Here is a 17,011-nt window from a genome sequence, read left to right as displayed (position 1 = left end):
CTAAATGCCTTCAATTCATAAAGTCTAGTGTGATTTCTACATAAAACAAAACTGGGTAAAATCTTCTCAGATCCTGTCACTGAATGAGTCTCAAAGACAGTCCAGTCTCCGCTCTTCAGTTAGAAAGTCAACTGCTGAAGGATGTTTTACAATAGCATAGTTATGATTACTTCAAATTCAGAAACAATGTTGCTAACCTTGAAATAATGTCTTTAATTTTGCAATTAATTGCTTTTTCTTCTAAGTTGTGTTAATTCTATACAGAACCAAAACTGGTATTCTTCTACACACGTAAGGGTTCAAACTATGGGTCCTCTACAGCAGTTCAGATAAATTAACTGCTTAGATGTTTTACAACTAGACATAATTAGCTTACTTTCACAAATTCCTAAAAAGGTTAGTATTCCCTCAAGCTTCGAAATACATGTTGATACTTTAAATTTTTTGTCAATATATTTGCAATGTGTTTATTTCTGTCTGAATTTTGTCTAATAGTCTATACAGCACATCCTAAACCAACTGTACTTCTTTCATACAGAAGTACAGGGTTAAACTGTTGTATGAAGTAATTCATTTCATATTTAGAAGTTCAAGATCAAATCTAACTGTTAGAAATTTCAACAGTACTGGTTATCTAGTTCACAACGAAACAAAATTGTAGCATGTGACTTGTACGACAGTCGACATACTGAACCTTTAATAAAAATGATTTTTTGTTATAGTTCTTCAATCAAATAAATTGATCTTCGAAATTTGTCTGTATGTTAAACAGACGTTATTTTCAATCGTCTACATTCCTTCTACTCTCTAAACTTATAAACTGAGAGAGCTACACTTAAACAAACTGTAAAAAACATTTCCTTACAATAAAGGAAAAATGTGTAAAACTGTAAAGCAAAATAGTTGAAAAAAATCAATGTTGCCAATTATTAAATACTTGTTATATTAAGAAATAATTTGCCTAAGGGTCATGGTTATGATTAAGCAGAACGGCATACTAAAAATTTATATATAACACTTATATTTATAGTTCCTCTGACATTGCTACAGGTATTCAACGCAGATTTTTACATTGAAACAGATATTTGACAGACAGATATTCTACCTTAACTTTAGTGACTTTGAGGGGGATCTTTAACTAAATAAGAAAACCTGTCTTAGATACATTCAATGTACATATTTAAAGCAGTACTTGGTGAATAACATCTTTATTTCCAACATCTTAAGTACTTCCAAAAGCTATAAAATTTTGCAAAGGGCAAGAAATTATCGAACATTCCATTATCTTCTCCAGACATTTGCCAGGTACTACGACTTACATTACATTCATGATTTACAGAAGACAGTATTATTTACCCTATACATTTCGGCGGACTCTTGGGTACATTCATTACTGAAATTACCAGCAACCGGAACTTCGAATAGCATTAATGTACATGTTCCAGCAAGCCAGGTAGTCGGATAGCATTACATGTACATATACCTGCAAGCCAGGTACTCAAATATCATTACATGTACATATTCCAGCAAGCCAGGTACTTGGGTAACATTACATGTACATGTTCCAGCAAGCCAGGTACTCGAATAGCATTACATGTTTCCAGCAAGCCAGGTACTTCGAATTTCATATATGTTACAGACCATATCAAGCATTACATGTCATGTTCCAGCAAAGCCAGGTATCGGGAAGTATTACATGTACATGTTCCAGCATGCCCTTATCGGGTAATATCTACAAGGTACATGTTCATGACAAACCTTTTACTCGACCTAGGCCAAGCTTACATGATATCATCCGAAGCCTTTACTCGGTGCACATTACGAGTATTATGTTCCAGCACATTACATCGGGTATGCCTAACATGTCATAGTCCAGAAAGCAGAAATGAAAGCATTTACTATGTAACATTTTCCAGCAAAGGAACCGATTATTAAAAGTACATGTCCGAACACTGAGTGGTACATACATGTTAATATGTCAGAACGCATTTATCGTGATCTCAGTACATTTGATAGCAATGCATTTAGACTCGAAGTATGTAAATTACATGTACATTTTTCCGCAAGCCATTAACATCGTATTAACAGCTACATAGTTCCACCAGAGCAATTTCTGGAACATTACTGGTACCAATGTGATTGAAACAAGCATTTACATCGGTAGCATTACATGTTACATGTTACAGTCAGACAGGAACTGATATTGCATTCAGGTCATTTCAGCATAGCATAGGTACTTGGTAGTTTAAAGTAAAGTCAGCAAGACCAGACAACTCAAATAGCATTAGCTTATATTTCGAGCAACCAAGTGCATATGTGGTAATATTTAATGTACAAAAGGTTATAATTACCAGTGCAAATGTTACACAAAGTCAGTTGGGATTGGCATATTTATGTCAATTGGTTCCAGATCTATTTTCAGTGCTCAGTATGCTAATACAGGTCACGCTATATGTCAACTACTCATATAAGCTTTCTGATCTAAATTTAAGTTACATCCGTAACCGTAACTGTTCTGGGTCACTATGACCTTGACCTTTGACCTACTGATCTCAAAATCATTAGGGGTCATCTGCTGGTCATGACCAAACTCCTTATCAAGTTTCATGATCCTAGTCCTAAGTGTTTTGAGTTATCATCAGGAAACTGAATAGTCTATGGACTGACATCTGAAAAACAATATACCCCTCCTTCCTCGAAGGGGGGCGTAATAAATCAGGTGTAGCAATAATGTATATATTAGAATTTCAACTTTAATGTCATTTATAACCCATATTATTGTGAAAGATTAATACTGGTTAGAAATACATAAGAATAGTATCAGATCTGTGCAATAAAGATCATAACACTATCTCACATGAGATTTTCAATGGTTTAATAATAAAGTCTGAGTATCATCAGGAAATATAAAATCATAATCTTTCAACTGACCATTATTATTGTGATACAAGTCTGAAGATCCATATCTGAATCATCACTGTAACAAAAATAATCTGCCAGCCAAAATGTACACACCTAGTAAACTCTGATATACTACTTGTTTGCACAGAATTCAATTTACATTTCCAATGGACTATTTACCTGTCAGGCACCATTTCTAGGGTATCATTGAGCAAATTCTGGAAGTTAATTATTTCTGATTGGTAATTCGCCATGGAACAGTCACTATCCTTGTTTCCTATACCTGAAATGGGGAAAAAAAATAATCTAACAAGTAACTCAATTAAAGTAGTCATTGTCTTTGTTCCCTAAACCTGAACTAGAAGTGAACAACCTCTGATAAGTAATTCACCATTGAACTGGCCCTGTCAATGTTTCCTATACCTGAAATGGAAGTGTATAATCATTCATTGACTGGTATAACTGACAGTTGAGCAGCCACTGTCTTTGTTTCCTAAAACCTCTGATTCCTACTATCTTTATTATAGCACTTTACCTCCACAGAAAAGACATACCAGTACATGTGTATAACAAGAGACCGAATATTGCAGTGGCAATACAGAAGTCCCCTACTGGTATAAAACTTTGTTAGTGATTGTCCCTTGTGGGTGTTGGCAACAGTGTTAAGACTAAAAAAATGTAAAAATGCTTAAAGGCATTTAGGAGCTAACGAACAAAAACTATTTTTACTTAAATTTCAGTAGTGACCTTGACCTACAAGCATATATAATGTACACAACAAATTGTCTCTTGGGGAACATTTGTGTGCAGTATTAAAATAATCCATCAAAGCACATAAAAGTTGTGGAGCGGAAACAAATTTTTTACTTGACCTTTGACCGACAACCATGGGTCATGTGCACAACAAATAGTCAAATCATGGAAAACATTTCAGTGTAGTATTAAAAAAAATCCTTCAATGCAATTAAAATTTGTGGAGCAGAAACAAATTTTCACTTGACCTTAAACAGTGGCCTTGACCTTTAACCGACAAGCATACGGTAGGTCGTATGTGGACATATCATCTCATCATGGGGAACATTGGTGTGTACCACTAAGATAATCCATCAATGCATATAAAAGTTATGGAGCATTAACCTTCAATAGTGACCTTGACCTTTAACCTACAAGTATAAGTCATGTACGTGCATTATCTACATATTGCCCTCTATATACACACCAAGTTTTATTAACCTAGCTGGAATAATTTTTGAGTAATTGCAGGATCCCGATTTGCGGATGGATGGACAGATGGAGGGCATTCCTATAGTCCCCTCTGGTGTTCCACCGGTAGGGGACTAAAAAGCTATTTTACATACCTTTCAGAAGGTTTTCTAGATCTGTTATTTCCTTCTTCACAATATCTGCAGTTCTCATCCTTGGTATTCTAAATGTCTGCCTGAATGTAACAAAAGCAGATCAAAGGAATTTGTATCGTTCACAGACTTTATGAAGGATAACATTTTTAAGAACAGAAAAGAATCTATTAACAGAATGTCTGTTTACCAAAACAGTAAATAAAGGTACAAAATTATATTCTTCTGATAAACAAACAACACTCTCAGTAAAGTATGCTGAACGATACACTATGTGCCAGCAATACTTGAGATTTCGTTCACACTTAGTTTTCATCAAGAGGGGCCCTGACAGCTAAAAAAAGATGGTATAAATGACTACATTTTCAACTACATAAACAACAAACCAAGTACAAAACTGAAGCATATATCACTAATCTTACATGTGCTAGATTTTAAGATAGCACCAAACAGGACATGCAGGAACTTTTTTTAAGTGACAACAGTTTCAGTTTTTTAGCAGATTTGTTAATGAAGGGCAATTTATATTCTTTTTTAACTATCACTAAAAAATTTGAAGTTTAGGTATCATCTCCAGGCTATGGCAAAATGTGCGCTCTAGTTATCTACCCCTGACAACTAACAATATAACAGCTTTACACAGTCTAACTGACAACATAACATACTGGTATACAGTCAATTCTAACCTGTTGTATCAGTAATGTTTTTTCTAGCATTCAGAAACAGATATCAATGTCTGTTCCTATAGACTATCAACACTCAGCTTCATTCTATAAAATGGCCTATTTAAAAATAAACTGTCTCCACATATTTCTAATACTTAGGCCTGGGATTCAGTCAAAAATCAAAAGCCTGAAAATAAACATTTTCAAGCATGAACTCTCCTTTTTTCAATTGAGTTATATAGGGCAGGACCAGTCCTGAAAATTCCAAGGCCTAGTAAATACAGTAAAGAAACTCCTACATGCCTCAAGCCAAAGGTTAAGACCAAACTGTTTCATGACGAACATCAAGTTAGGATGTTTAATTTAAATTTCAGATAGTTTGAAGTAATTCAGCTGTCCATGATGACTACAACATGAAGTATGTCACATTCTTCACCACTTACTTCTTTGTAAGATCTACTGAACTTAAATTATGCTTAATCATGCAACCTTCCTCTTTAATTCCATCCAATACCATTCCAAAAGTGGCTATGCCTAGTGGGGGATATTTCCACATGATTCGTCATGTGTATGTGGATAAATAAGACTTAAGGTAAAAAAACGATGGATGTACAATGTAAATTCTACACAGATTTTATATCCTAGCATCACCTACATATGATACTTATCTCTAAATTATTTACAACACATGAACAAACCTTTTTTTATACTTCCTACAAACAAAGTACACAAAAATTACAAAACATCTCAGTTGTAGCAATGCAGAATTGATCCATTTATTTGCCATAAAAAAAGAAAAACAAAGTCTTTAACACAAAACTGTTCCTCTTATGTCAAAGTTTATGGCTGATGGATTTAGAAATGATTTAAATTAAACATAAATACAGCGGAACTTCTTTCGCTCGAACTCAAGGGGACAAGCAAAATTTGTTGGAGTTACTGGTAGTTCAAGCCATCGAAAACATACATTATATTGATATTTTGCTGGGACCTGACAATATGTTCGAGTCAACGGTGGTAGACGAATTATCCAAGTTCAAGCGAACAAATTTTGACTGTACATTCAAAATCTGTCAAGTTTAGATTTGGAGAAAAAAAAATAATAAGAAAGATCGGGTTTTATCTGATACTGTGGTCTCTTAAAATAAAGTCTTTATCATTATTATCATTATTATTAATGTTTAAACTAGAACTTAAACATGCATCCTATTCAGGTATGAAAGGCACATCTTTAATTCTCAGCTGGCTTTCATTCTTTCATTAGGCAATCAGCTGATAACGTAACTCATTCATAAGGCTAACAGGCATAGAGAACTGACAAATATTCTTTCTCAAACGGTTTAAAAAGATCACAGCCCATGCACTGCTCAGAATAATGACAGAAACCACAACAGGGTAACTTAGAGAGAGAAGCACATACACATTAGTGTTTTCTCTTGTTATTCATGGCAGTGAGTACGTTGACATGTAACATTTCTCATGACTTGTATGAAGGAAAGCAGAGCCAGGACAATGCAACTCGGACACCTACCATTCACAAATACTACAAGAGCTGTCCGTAAGACAGCACAGTCCACTTTTCTCAGTGCTTGACTCTTGACTCTGCCAGTAAAAACTTCATAAAAATTTAACCAAAGAATTCTAAGTTAAAAAGGGGCATAACTGTGTCAAAATTCAAACCAGAGTTATGGGAACTGTTTCTTTTGGTGTAGACTTTGATAGTAAATAACTATATATTAAGTTTAAAGTTAATAGTTTTGATAGTCACTGAGATATTTGACTTTATCAAAAACTTTAACCAATAGCGACGCCTATGGCGATGTCAGTACTGGGGCGAGTGAAATAGCTCTACTTTTTCTTCGAAAAGTCAAGCTAAACATTTCCTAAGGACATGTCAGGTCACCTATCTGATCTAAACTAATATTCCAACAGTTAAAATGTCATTTTAACACATTGAAATAAAGTTTGTATTTTAAGCCTAATGTTGCAATACCGGTACTTATCTGTTTATTAGCATAACATCATTGATGATAGCAGGAGTGCAGTAAATTACCTGTATATAGTCCGAGTGTCGTCACTGTCTGAGGCAGGTACCTGTGAACCATGTTTACACACCCAGTCATCTACTGGCTGTTTGCTCTACAAGTATATTATAAATAAAACAGTGTTACAGTGGCTGAGGCAAAAAAATGTCCACTGGAGTTCGTATACTAGTATTCTTAAAGTAAATCAATGACCAAAAGTTTTAAGGTCTCTTATTTGAGATCAAGATTAATCATCTTGTTTGTTTGTTGTTGTTTTTTTGACAATTTTACTACATGCTTACATTACTGGCTAAACATTTTACAGTTTCTTTATTACTAATCATACTGTTCTCAGTTTTGAAATGACGATTCAAATTTTTTCAAAGAAATGATAAAATACTGCATGTAATCTAAGAATAAGAAGACATTTTGTCCATATATATGGCACATGAAACTCATATAAAAGAACTTTCTGCTCTACACTGAAAAAAGAAACATTGCAACAAAATTAAACACCTGTATTTTTAGATATTAAAAATAAACTATTGTTACATGTAGAATTTTAATACTTACGGAATAATAAGGATACTTCTTTGGATTCTGAAAGCAAAACAACATTATAAATCATTCTCATATGAAAAATCATGCTTTATTTTCATTAAAGCACAACAATATCGCTGTCATATCAACACATCAGATAGCACAATACAGGTACCGAGAAAGGGTGCTGCAATATTTCATCTTCTAATTTACATAAAACATTTTAAAATCAATATGGAGTAAAAAAAATGGTAATACACTTAATTCTCACACTATGAAACAATTATTAAGCAAGTGGAATAACTCACTGATATTTACAAACTCTTAAAATATTCCGCAGGACATGTAACCTCTTTGTGATAGCCAACTATTTAGCACCATACATGCTCCAAGACATATTTATTTCCTTTTTCATCTACATAAAAGTATAATATACAGCAAAACAATGTTTTAATATATTCAAACATCCTGAATCAGTTTTACACTGTGTAGGAGAATTCTGTTGGGCTATGCCCACATAAAATTATTCTGCAAGCATATAACCTCTTTGTATTTGTTTAAAGATATTAAATCATGGTTTTGCTATACATTATTTCTTAAACACAGATATAAATATGTTACGGTAAGGTGTACAGTTACTCTCAGGTATTCCTTTAGACATTATTCACTTAAAATTAAAAAAAAAAACTTAACTAAGCACATTTCTGTTAAGTGAGAGAGCTGTACAGGCCTGTCTAGTTTTACCTTGATGTCATTCAACAATTCGGCCACCCTGTTTTGTGTAAATCAAGTATAACTTAAACTATTTGACCTGGTGACCTTGGTTTTTGAACCTATTTGACAAAGTTTTCAAATTTTGAATAGACTTTATTAAACAAACATTCGAACAAAGTTTCACAAATATCAGTATAAATTGTGAACTTAAGTACTAGTATGTAAACAAGAGTTTTCAATAATTTGACCTAGTGATCTTATTTTTGACCCCAAGTTAACCCAGTTTTGAATTTCTATGGCTTTTTGGAGTGTTATTATGGTTTCCAAAGATTGAACCTACTGACCTAGTTTTAGACCCAACTTTAAGTTGTTATGAGAGTGATAAACAACAAGTCAAATATCCTAAATATAGCAAAGCACAGATGTTATTGTATTTGAACATAAATGTGAAACAGCCATTAAAAATGTATTTAACTTTTACAAAAATGTAACAAATATAAACATTGTTTCGGTGATATGCTTGCATAAAAGGCGGTCTCTCAGCTTCCAGGACGGTTAAAGCCTTCAACTCACCATTCAAAGCCAGTAACACAAGCATGGAGTTTCACCAGCTTTGCATACATCAGTGTGAAACATGTAACAAGGTGTACATCAGTTTTATCCTAAGCAAATTGACATTTTTTTTTTAATATGTATTATTTTAGTATGAAAGTGATCAACTTTATTACACAAGTATACGTTAAATATAATTCGAAAAAGCTGATTTCCCTTGAAAAGAATGCCATTTTATTATAAACCAGAACACAGTTTTTTCTCCCTTTGTAAATATAATGGATATTGATAAAAAATTAAATGAAAACAATTGCTGAAAACTGTCGTTCCGCTTGTAACATAGACGAAGTTTTAAACCATTTCTCACGCTTTGCCCAAATGCATCAAAAACGAACTGTGTATACTGTTCGACTTGAAAAATCGGTGAGCTTTTTAACAGCTTTAAGTCTCGGATCGGCCTAGAGCAAGCATTTTCTGTTCTCAATTTATACAATCTGTAACTTTTTCTAAATCAATTACAGCAGTTTAGATGACATTCCAATTTTGTCATCTGCTAAACACTCAGTTCTTGTCTGTGAATTTTGGCAGTTTTTTGATTTATTGTTTCACTTTGGTCTCCTCAATACTTACAATGCGTACTTGTGTAGAAGTATAGATCTTTGACTGGTAATACAACCATGTTTACCTATGTTTATGTGATATGGATGCCAAAGCCACCAGATACTGTCTAGTGCATGTTCATTGTGCAACAAAATATATAGTCATAATGTTTACCATCTTCCAGCCATTATAAATAATTATATGAACAATATTTACACAAAATGTAACAAAATATAAACAGACCCATGGTTTTGGTGTTGTTATGTCTTGTATAAAAGGCAGGTCCTCTTCAGGTGCCTGTGGCTCTGGTAGCTCAGGTAGCTCCGACCAGTCAGTAGGGGCCAGGAACACAAGGCAATGGGCAGGATTCACACCCAGAACCTCTTCAGGTACATCATCCTGTAACCATGGTAACAAGGGTTCCAGCGTGTGTGGTATATCTCTAAAACAAAATACTGTTTTGTTTATTATGACTCATGTAATAGTTTTATGTATTGAAAGTATTCCAAAGAATACTTCTATTAACACATAGTTAAAAAAAGAAATATTCAAATATCATTTCTAAAAGCTGCCAATTCCACTGCATAGAATGAAAAGATTTATATTACCTGTTTTGAGCAACATATTCAACGTTTGTATCCTCCCTGGTTTGTGATATCTTATATGGATATTGATCAAAATTACAGTTTGTACTCGACAAATCAGGCGCACTTCCATAAAACTGTCTCTGTCTTTGTAAGCCATAGACGGATGGTTTTAAACCATTTCTCACACTTTTGGAGCCTATTCCTTTCTTACAAAAATGAGAACTGTCAACATCTGTGTCACTATATTTAGCAGAAGACGGTCGAGAAAAATGCATTGGTGGCATATTTTGATACACATTCTGGCCATAGTCTCTTGGATCTGGCAGAGCAAGAATTTTTTGCTTCTCAATTTCAAACAAATCAGGTATTACTTTATTAGCTAAATCAATTACAGCAGGTTTAGATGAACACATTCCATTCTTGTCTTGTGTCATCCTGCTACCAGCACTAACAGGTCTTTGTCTGTGAGATTTTTGAGCAGAATTTTTTCTGACATTTTGACATCTGGCTTTAGCACTTTGTGTTCTCCTGCAATAACTGGGTACAGATTTTGGCGTACTTGGCTGTGAAGTATCATCATCAAGTTTAGAGTCTGGGTGTAATACAAGAGCCAGGTGATTAATAGCGACTTCTGGTTTACTGTCTTGCTGAGTGTCTGTAAATAATTTATTGTGTTGCGTAGAAGGGAATAACTTTCCCGATCCCCTGTTGTGGAACTTGCCAGACACAGGTCTCCCCGGTAAAGGTGGTTTATTCAGTACTGAAAATACAACAATACTTACATTACAACAATACAATTATAAACTGAATAAAACTGCTAATTACTATTTTTAGCAAAACCTTGTCGCATATAAAATATATACCAGACCAAACAATTTTTTTTTTAAATAAAATCAAGATAGGCAAAGGGAGGTAATAACAAGCAAATTCAATGAATTGGTATCCCCCGTCGAAAGGGTTTGTGGTGAGGAATGGCAAAAAAATATATCCGGCAAAAAGTTAAGGATGTTAATAAGAAGCAAATAATTTCATTAGTCAAAGTCAATTTAACAGAAAACAAATGTTTAATTAAAGAGTACATAATAAATGTATGATACTTTGATTCTGACTAAAAGAATTTATTTTGCTTAGCTTTTAAAATTAAATGCAGTTAATTGAAATGTGAGGTGGGGGAATGGTACAAGTTGCATGTTGATAAATATTCATGGAAGGTTTGAAAAAAATCTAAAATAAGGCATGAAAAAAATTTTTTTTTTTTTTTTAGGGAGAGGAGTGGGGTTGGGAGGGGGAGGGGGTGTGACCAAGGCAAGTGGGTGACCAGGTGTAGGTGAACAACTTCACATTTTAATAATAAATGTTCAGGGAAAAGAAATGAAAGAAATTTTATGAAATTCTGCCAAATGGTAAGTTTGTTATGTACAAATATATGGATTTTTAGACAATTAAAGGGCAATAACTCTGAAGTTACAAAAGAAATCTGTACGAAATTGTGTGTGCACAACCACATTATAGTGCTCTAAATTCTGTTTAAGTTCCATAGTTCTAGGTCAAATATATCAAAAGTTATGATGCAGAAATTGCCATATTTATAGTATCCTATATAGTTAACACTAGAAACTTCTAAGGACCATCCATAACTCTGGTGTTACTTGGGCAATCTGACTGAAACTTGATGGGCCCCATAACCTCATAGTGGTGAACATGTATATGATGTTTGTTTGAAAAAAATCTAAAATAAGGAATAATTTTTTTATTTTTATTGGGGGGGGTGTGGAAGGGGGAGGAGGTGTGATCAAGATAAGGGGGTGACCAGGTGTGGGTACACAACTTCACATGTTTACAATAAATGTTCATGGAAAAGAATGAAAGAAATTTAATGAAATTCTACCAAATGGTAAGTTTGTTATGTACAAATATGTGGATTTTTATACAATTAAAGGGCAATAACTCTTAATTTACGAAATAAATCTGAACGAAATTGTGTATACACAACCACATTATGGTGATCTAAAGTCTGTTTAAGTTTCATAGTTCTAGGTCAAATATATCAAAAGTTATGATGCAGAAATTGTCATATTTATAGTACCCTATATAGTTAACACTAGAAACTTCTAAGGGCCATAACTCTGGTGTTACAAGGGCAATCTGACTGAAACTTGGCGGGCCGCAAAAACTCATAGTGGTGAAGTTTTATATAAATATTCCCAACCATTTCCTAGATATGGCTCCGGACGGACGGAAGGACGGAAGTTCCAACATATGGATACTTATGTGGCTACTCTTTTGTTCTTTCTATTGTTCTTTTAGCCAGGTAAGAGAAAAATAGCCACATAAAAGCCTTACAGAATGAATGACATCAAAGAAAAAGTACAGTTACCTATTGTTCCTATAGCCACCTAAGTATGCAAATGTGAGCTCGGACGGACAGAAAAGACGGATGGAAGGATGGACGGATGGACAACGCCAAAACTATATCCCTCCGACTCGGGGGATAATAATTGTTCCAAGTTGCATATTAGTTGCATATTAGGACTGTAGTAAACATATAATTGTCAATGCAAATCTTTTACAAAGATAATACAATCCTTATAAATAACATTCGCAAGGCAAAATATTTTTTAATTGACTTTATACTTAAGCTAAAAAAGAAAGCTCTTTGGGCAACTGCAATAGAAAAGTAAAATTCAAACATGATAGCCATTATGGCCCTAGATCGCTTACCTGAGTCTCAGTTTTGGTAGACATTCATGCAAGAAAAGTATCTGTGAAATAATTTTATTAAAAGGGCAAGTTTTTTCCAACAGAAAGATTTTTTAAAGTTTCCACAACATAAATACGGGTTGGTAATGACATTACCTGTATGTCTGTGTCTGTTTTTGTGGTGTTTGGTAGTGGAGAGAGTGGGGAGGGTTTTGGGGGAGAGGGGGAATGATGATGCAGGATACAAAGACAAAATATACCAAGAAATAGTAAAAGCATTCATTCAGTTGTTGGGAGAGGGATGGGGAATTGGAATAATGTGGGAAGTGGTGATGATGTGATACTAAGAAACACTAGAAACTTAAAGAAAGAAAAAAAAGTTAGGTAGGGTGGGTGGGATTGAGGGTAATGTGGATGAGAACTAGAAGGAATTTGATAGAGGGTCACCAAAGGAATATATGTGTGAAACTAGTTTTAATGCAGGCCAGCAGTTTCAGAGGAGAACATTTTTAGTTCTTCATGGCATACAACCGTATAGAGAAAACTAGCCTTGTTCCCTGGCAGCTTTTTTTTATTCATTCTTAAATGACCTAGAAACAAGAGGGTAATGATGACCCTATATCGCTCACCTGTTAAACTTTGCCTTGGAATCATCAAGATTAATATTCTGACCAAGTTTCATGAAGATAGGTTCATAAATGAAGCCTAGCTGTTAACAAACTTTTCCTTTGATTTGAGTGGTGACCTAGTTTTTGGCCCAACATGACCCAGTTTCGAAATTAGCCTAGGAATCATCAAGATAAATATTCTGACCAAGTTTTATGAAGATAGAGTCATAAATGTGGCCTCAAGAGTGTTAACAAACATTTCCTTTGATTTGAACAGGTGGCCTAGTTTTTGACCCCACATAAACCAAATTTGAACTTGGCATAGGAATCATGAAGATAGAGGGTTGTAAATGTGGCTTCTAGGGTGTTCAAAAGCTTTTCCTTTGATTTGACCTGGTGACCTAGTTTTTGACCGCACATGAATCAGTTTCAAACTTGGCCTAGAGATTATCAAGATCAACATTCTGTGCAAGTTTGTATCAAATCAAAGCATAAATGAAACCTCTATATGGCTGAAAGGTTTAGGGGCAGTAACTCTAGAACCCATGATGGAATCTAGCCAGTTTTCAAAAGGAACCGAAATCTTACTGTGACTTAAGTTGTGTGTAAGTGCGGTTAAAATCGAATGTAAAATGTCACTTCTATCGTGTTCACAAGGTAAAAATTAACAAATTTTGGCTCTTTCAGGAGTCAATCAGGGGACGTAACTCCGGAATCTATGATTGAATCTGACTGATTCACCATGGAATCCAAGGTCTGTTGTTGTTAAAGTTATTTTGCAAGTTTGTATCAAATCAAACTGTAACGGGGTCATTTGTCATTGGTATTCTAAATATAAATGTCACATCCCTATATATCATTATACACATATTCGTCCATTTTTCCATCTCATCAGTTATCATCCCCATACAACACACATTTTTTTCGTCACAGGGTGAGAAAAATGTGCAGCAAGACCGGGACTCGAACCCGGGGCCACGGAATACCGTTACGATGCTCGACCGACTGAGCTTCCCAGCCACCTACACACTTTCTCCCCGTTTTAATATTCAAGTTCTATACCGTGACACATTTCCCAACCATTTTGAAATTCGTCCTCGAATTTCAGCGGGTACTTTATATATATAAGCAATTACAGGCGTCGGAGACTAACCAGTGTAATGCCGTCACGGCCCCACGTTGGGCGCCAAATGTCACAGGGTGAGAAAAATGTGCAGCCAGACCATGACTCGAACCCGGGGCCACGGAATACCATTCCGATGCTCTACCGACTGAGCTACCCGGCCGCCTACACACTTTCTCCCCGTTTTAATATTCAAGTTCTATACCGTGACAAAACCATGAATGAAGTCTCTAAATGGCTGCAAAAGCCAAAATAGCAAATTAAACTCTAGAACCCATGATGGGATCTGGCCAGTTTTTAAAAGGACTCCCCAAGATATTTTGCCAATACAAGTTATGTGCAAGTTTGATTAAAATCAATTGCAAAATGTAGTCTCTATGGTGTTCACAAGCCAAAATAGCAAATTTGGCCTTTTAAGGGGCTATAACTCTCGAACCCATGATGGGATCTGGCCAGTTTCAAAAGAAACTGAGATATTATGCAACATTAAAAGTTGTATGCAAGTTTGATTAAAATCAATTGCAAAACATGGTCTCTATTGCGTTCAACAGACAGACGAAGGGCGATCACAAAAGCTCACCTTGTTAATTACTACATGAGTAATAATTACAAATACAATGTACATGTACCAGAAAACCTTCACAACAGATTTCATAGAAGATTTCCTGGCAGAAATATGCAGGATAAGTTTGGACATGACAAAAGTTATCACGCTGTCCCAAAACATCCTATTATTTGGACTACTTACATGTCTATAAAATGGACCTGAAGAATGTTGCATATCTTCATCATTGCCTTATATAAACTCCTGGTTTAACCCCCGAGCCAAAAATGAAACAGTGCGACCAATTCTATCAAATACGTTAGGAAGGATGAAACGACAACAGGTGTACGAGTTGACTTGGGTACGAGTTGACCGTAAACAGGATCAAACAATGAGCAGAAGGAAATTCTTCAACTATACAAACATACACTCAATTCAATCTAATGCTACTGAAGCAAGACACATGTAGAATGTCACAGAGATGATAAGCTTACCATTATCACAAAATATTTCACCAGACACTTCTATTTTCTTCACAGCCGCCATATTTGTTTACATTAGATTCCAGAGGTGTGCTTGATTGGAAACTTCTACTATTACAAGAGACCAACTTACACTTTAATGAAATTTTCCACCCTTATCTATCTGCTTTTAGGTCAACAAAAGGATATCAAACAACCTTACTTAAGGTAGTAGAAGACTGGAAAAAAGCCTAGACGAAAATAAATATGTGCTATCCTAATGGACCTGTCAAAGGCCTTTTGTCTGCTTACCATACAATCTAATAATTCTTAAACTAAAAGCATATGGGTTAACAGAAAATGCAAGTCAATTAATGCTAAACTATATTTTCAATAGGTCCCAAAGTGTCAAAATCAACAACTGTACAAATTAATGGCTTCAAATTATTAAAGGAGTGCCCAAAGGATCAATACTTTGGCCTCTGGTTTTTAACATATTCATTACTGATATTAAGGAAACTATTGAATCAGAAAGTAAATCCCTTTTACACTGGTTCAGTATTAAACAAATACAAGCAAATCCTGAAAAGTTCCAGTCAATCTGCATAGGTAACAAAACAAATAAAGAGGTAAAATCCTTCTCTCTGTGTCAAAATGAAATTATCTGTGAAAATGAGGTTAAAACACTAGGCGTAGAACTTTACTTTCAATTAAATTTTGATCTACAGGTCACAAACTTGTGCAAGAAAGCAACCAAGCAACTAAATGTCCATCAAAGACTTAGATGCCCACTTATATGTCACATTTCATTTCTGTAGTAAATCCAACACAGAAAAGCTAGAAAAGTTGTAGTATCGGACCTTATGGATTATATATTTATTTTGTGAATATGAGTCAAGCTATGACGCTTTGTTAAAAAAGGTTAACATGACCAGCTTACATCTCATCGGGTTATGTATGATCTATCAACTTAAACGTTTTAATGATCAACAGCTTATTTCCACAATATCTCCAATCTTTAGTAACTGTTAAATCTTTTAATTATAATGTCAGATATTCAAACATATTGGAAACCCCACAAGTAAGGACAACAAAGTGTGGCAAGAATTCATCCCGCTTTGAAGCTGCATGGGTGTGCAACAGTCTGCCAAATGACTTAGTCTGCTATTATTTTGCTTGCTTGCGTTTTATGCTTCCACAGGTTCTTTTTATAGATTTTATTACTACAGTTGATCAATACAAATATTTTGTCCGGCTGAACCGCCCCTGGACAGGCCCCAAACGGAAATGTGCCATGTGTGAATAGCTAATAAAATCTGTAAAAAGATCCTTTGGAAGCAGAGCATGCAACCAAGAAGAATAATAGCAGACTCAGTTTGACTGAGTATGTTCATGAGAGGTAATGAAATGTGCAACATCTCTCATGCCCCCTAGCACCGGTTTAAGCGGAATTCTATTACACATATGTTGAATGAACTCCATGATCCCAAAGGACCAGAAAGTGTAACAACACTGAATCCAAGTACGGGGAGACATTTTACAGCTGCCACACGGCACTTAAAGATTGCTGTTGTGATAGCTAAACATTGCTTCATCTGTTGTTTCTGCTTTGAACCTGCTTACTTTTCTTTCTTTAA

The 17,011-nt window shown here is 34.8% G+C and overlaps 1 protein-coding gene across 1 annotated transcript; it reads right to left on the bottom strand.

The window, feature by feature from the left end:
* Nucleotides 1-2,614: 2,614 nt before the first annotated feature.
* LOC123564083 (uncharacterized) lies at nt 2,615-15,496 on the bottom strand. Its single transcript, XM_053536766.1, has 7 exons — nt 15,408-15,496; nt 9,960-10,698; nt 9,595-9,793; nt 7,519-7,545; nt 6,975-7,060; nt 4,260-4,339; nt 2,615-3,184 (listed from the first exon to the last, which is right to left on the bottom strand). The coding sequence occupies exons 1-7, from the start codon at nt 15,457-15,459 to the stop codon at nt 3,078-3,080; spliced, it is 1,290 nt and encodes a 429-aa protein (XP_053392741.1). The 5' UTR covers nt 15,460-15,496; the 3' UTR covers nt 2,615-3,077.
* Nucleotides 15,497-17,011: the final 1,515 nt, after the last annotated feature.

The sequence above is a fragment of the Mercenaria mercenaria genome, chromosome 2, assembly GCF_021730395.1.
Source record: "Mercenaria mercenaria strain notata chromosome 2, MADL_Memer_1, whole genome shotgun sequence".
In the NCBI taxonomy this organism is placed as follows: domain Eukaryota; kingdom Metazoa; phylum Mollusca; class Bivalvia; order Venerida; family Veneridae; genus Mercenaria; species Mercenaria mercenaria.
The sequence above is the reverse complement of the archived record's forward strand: the minus strand, read 5'-3'. Positions and strand labels throughout refer to the sequence as shown.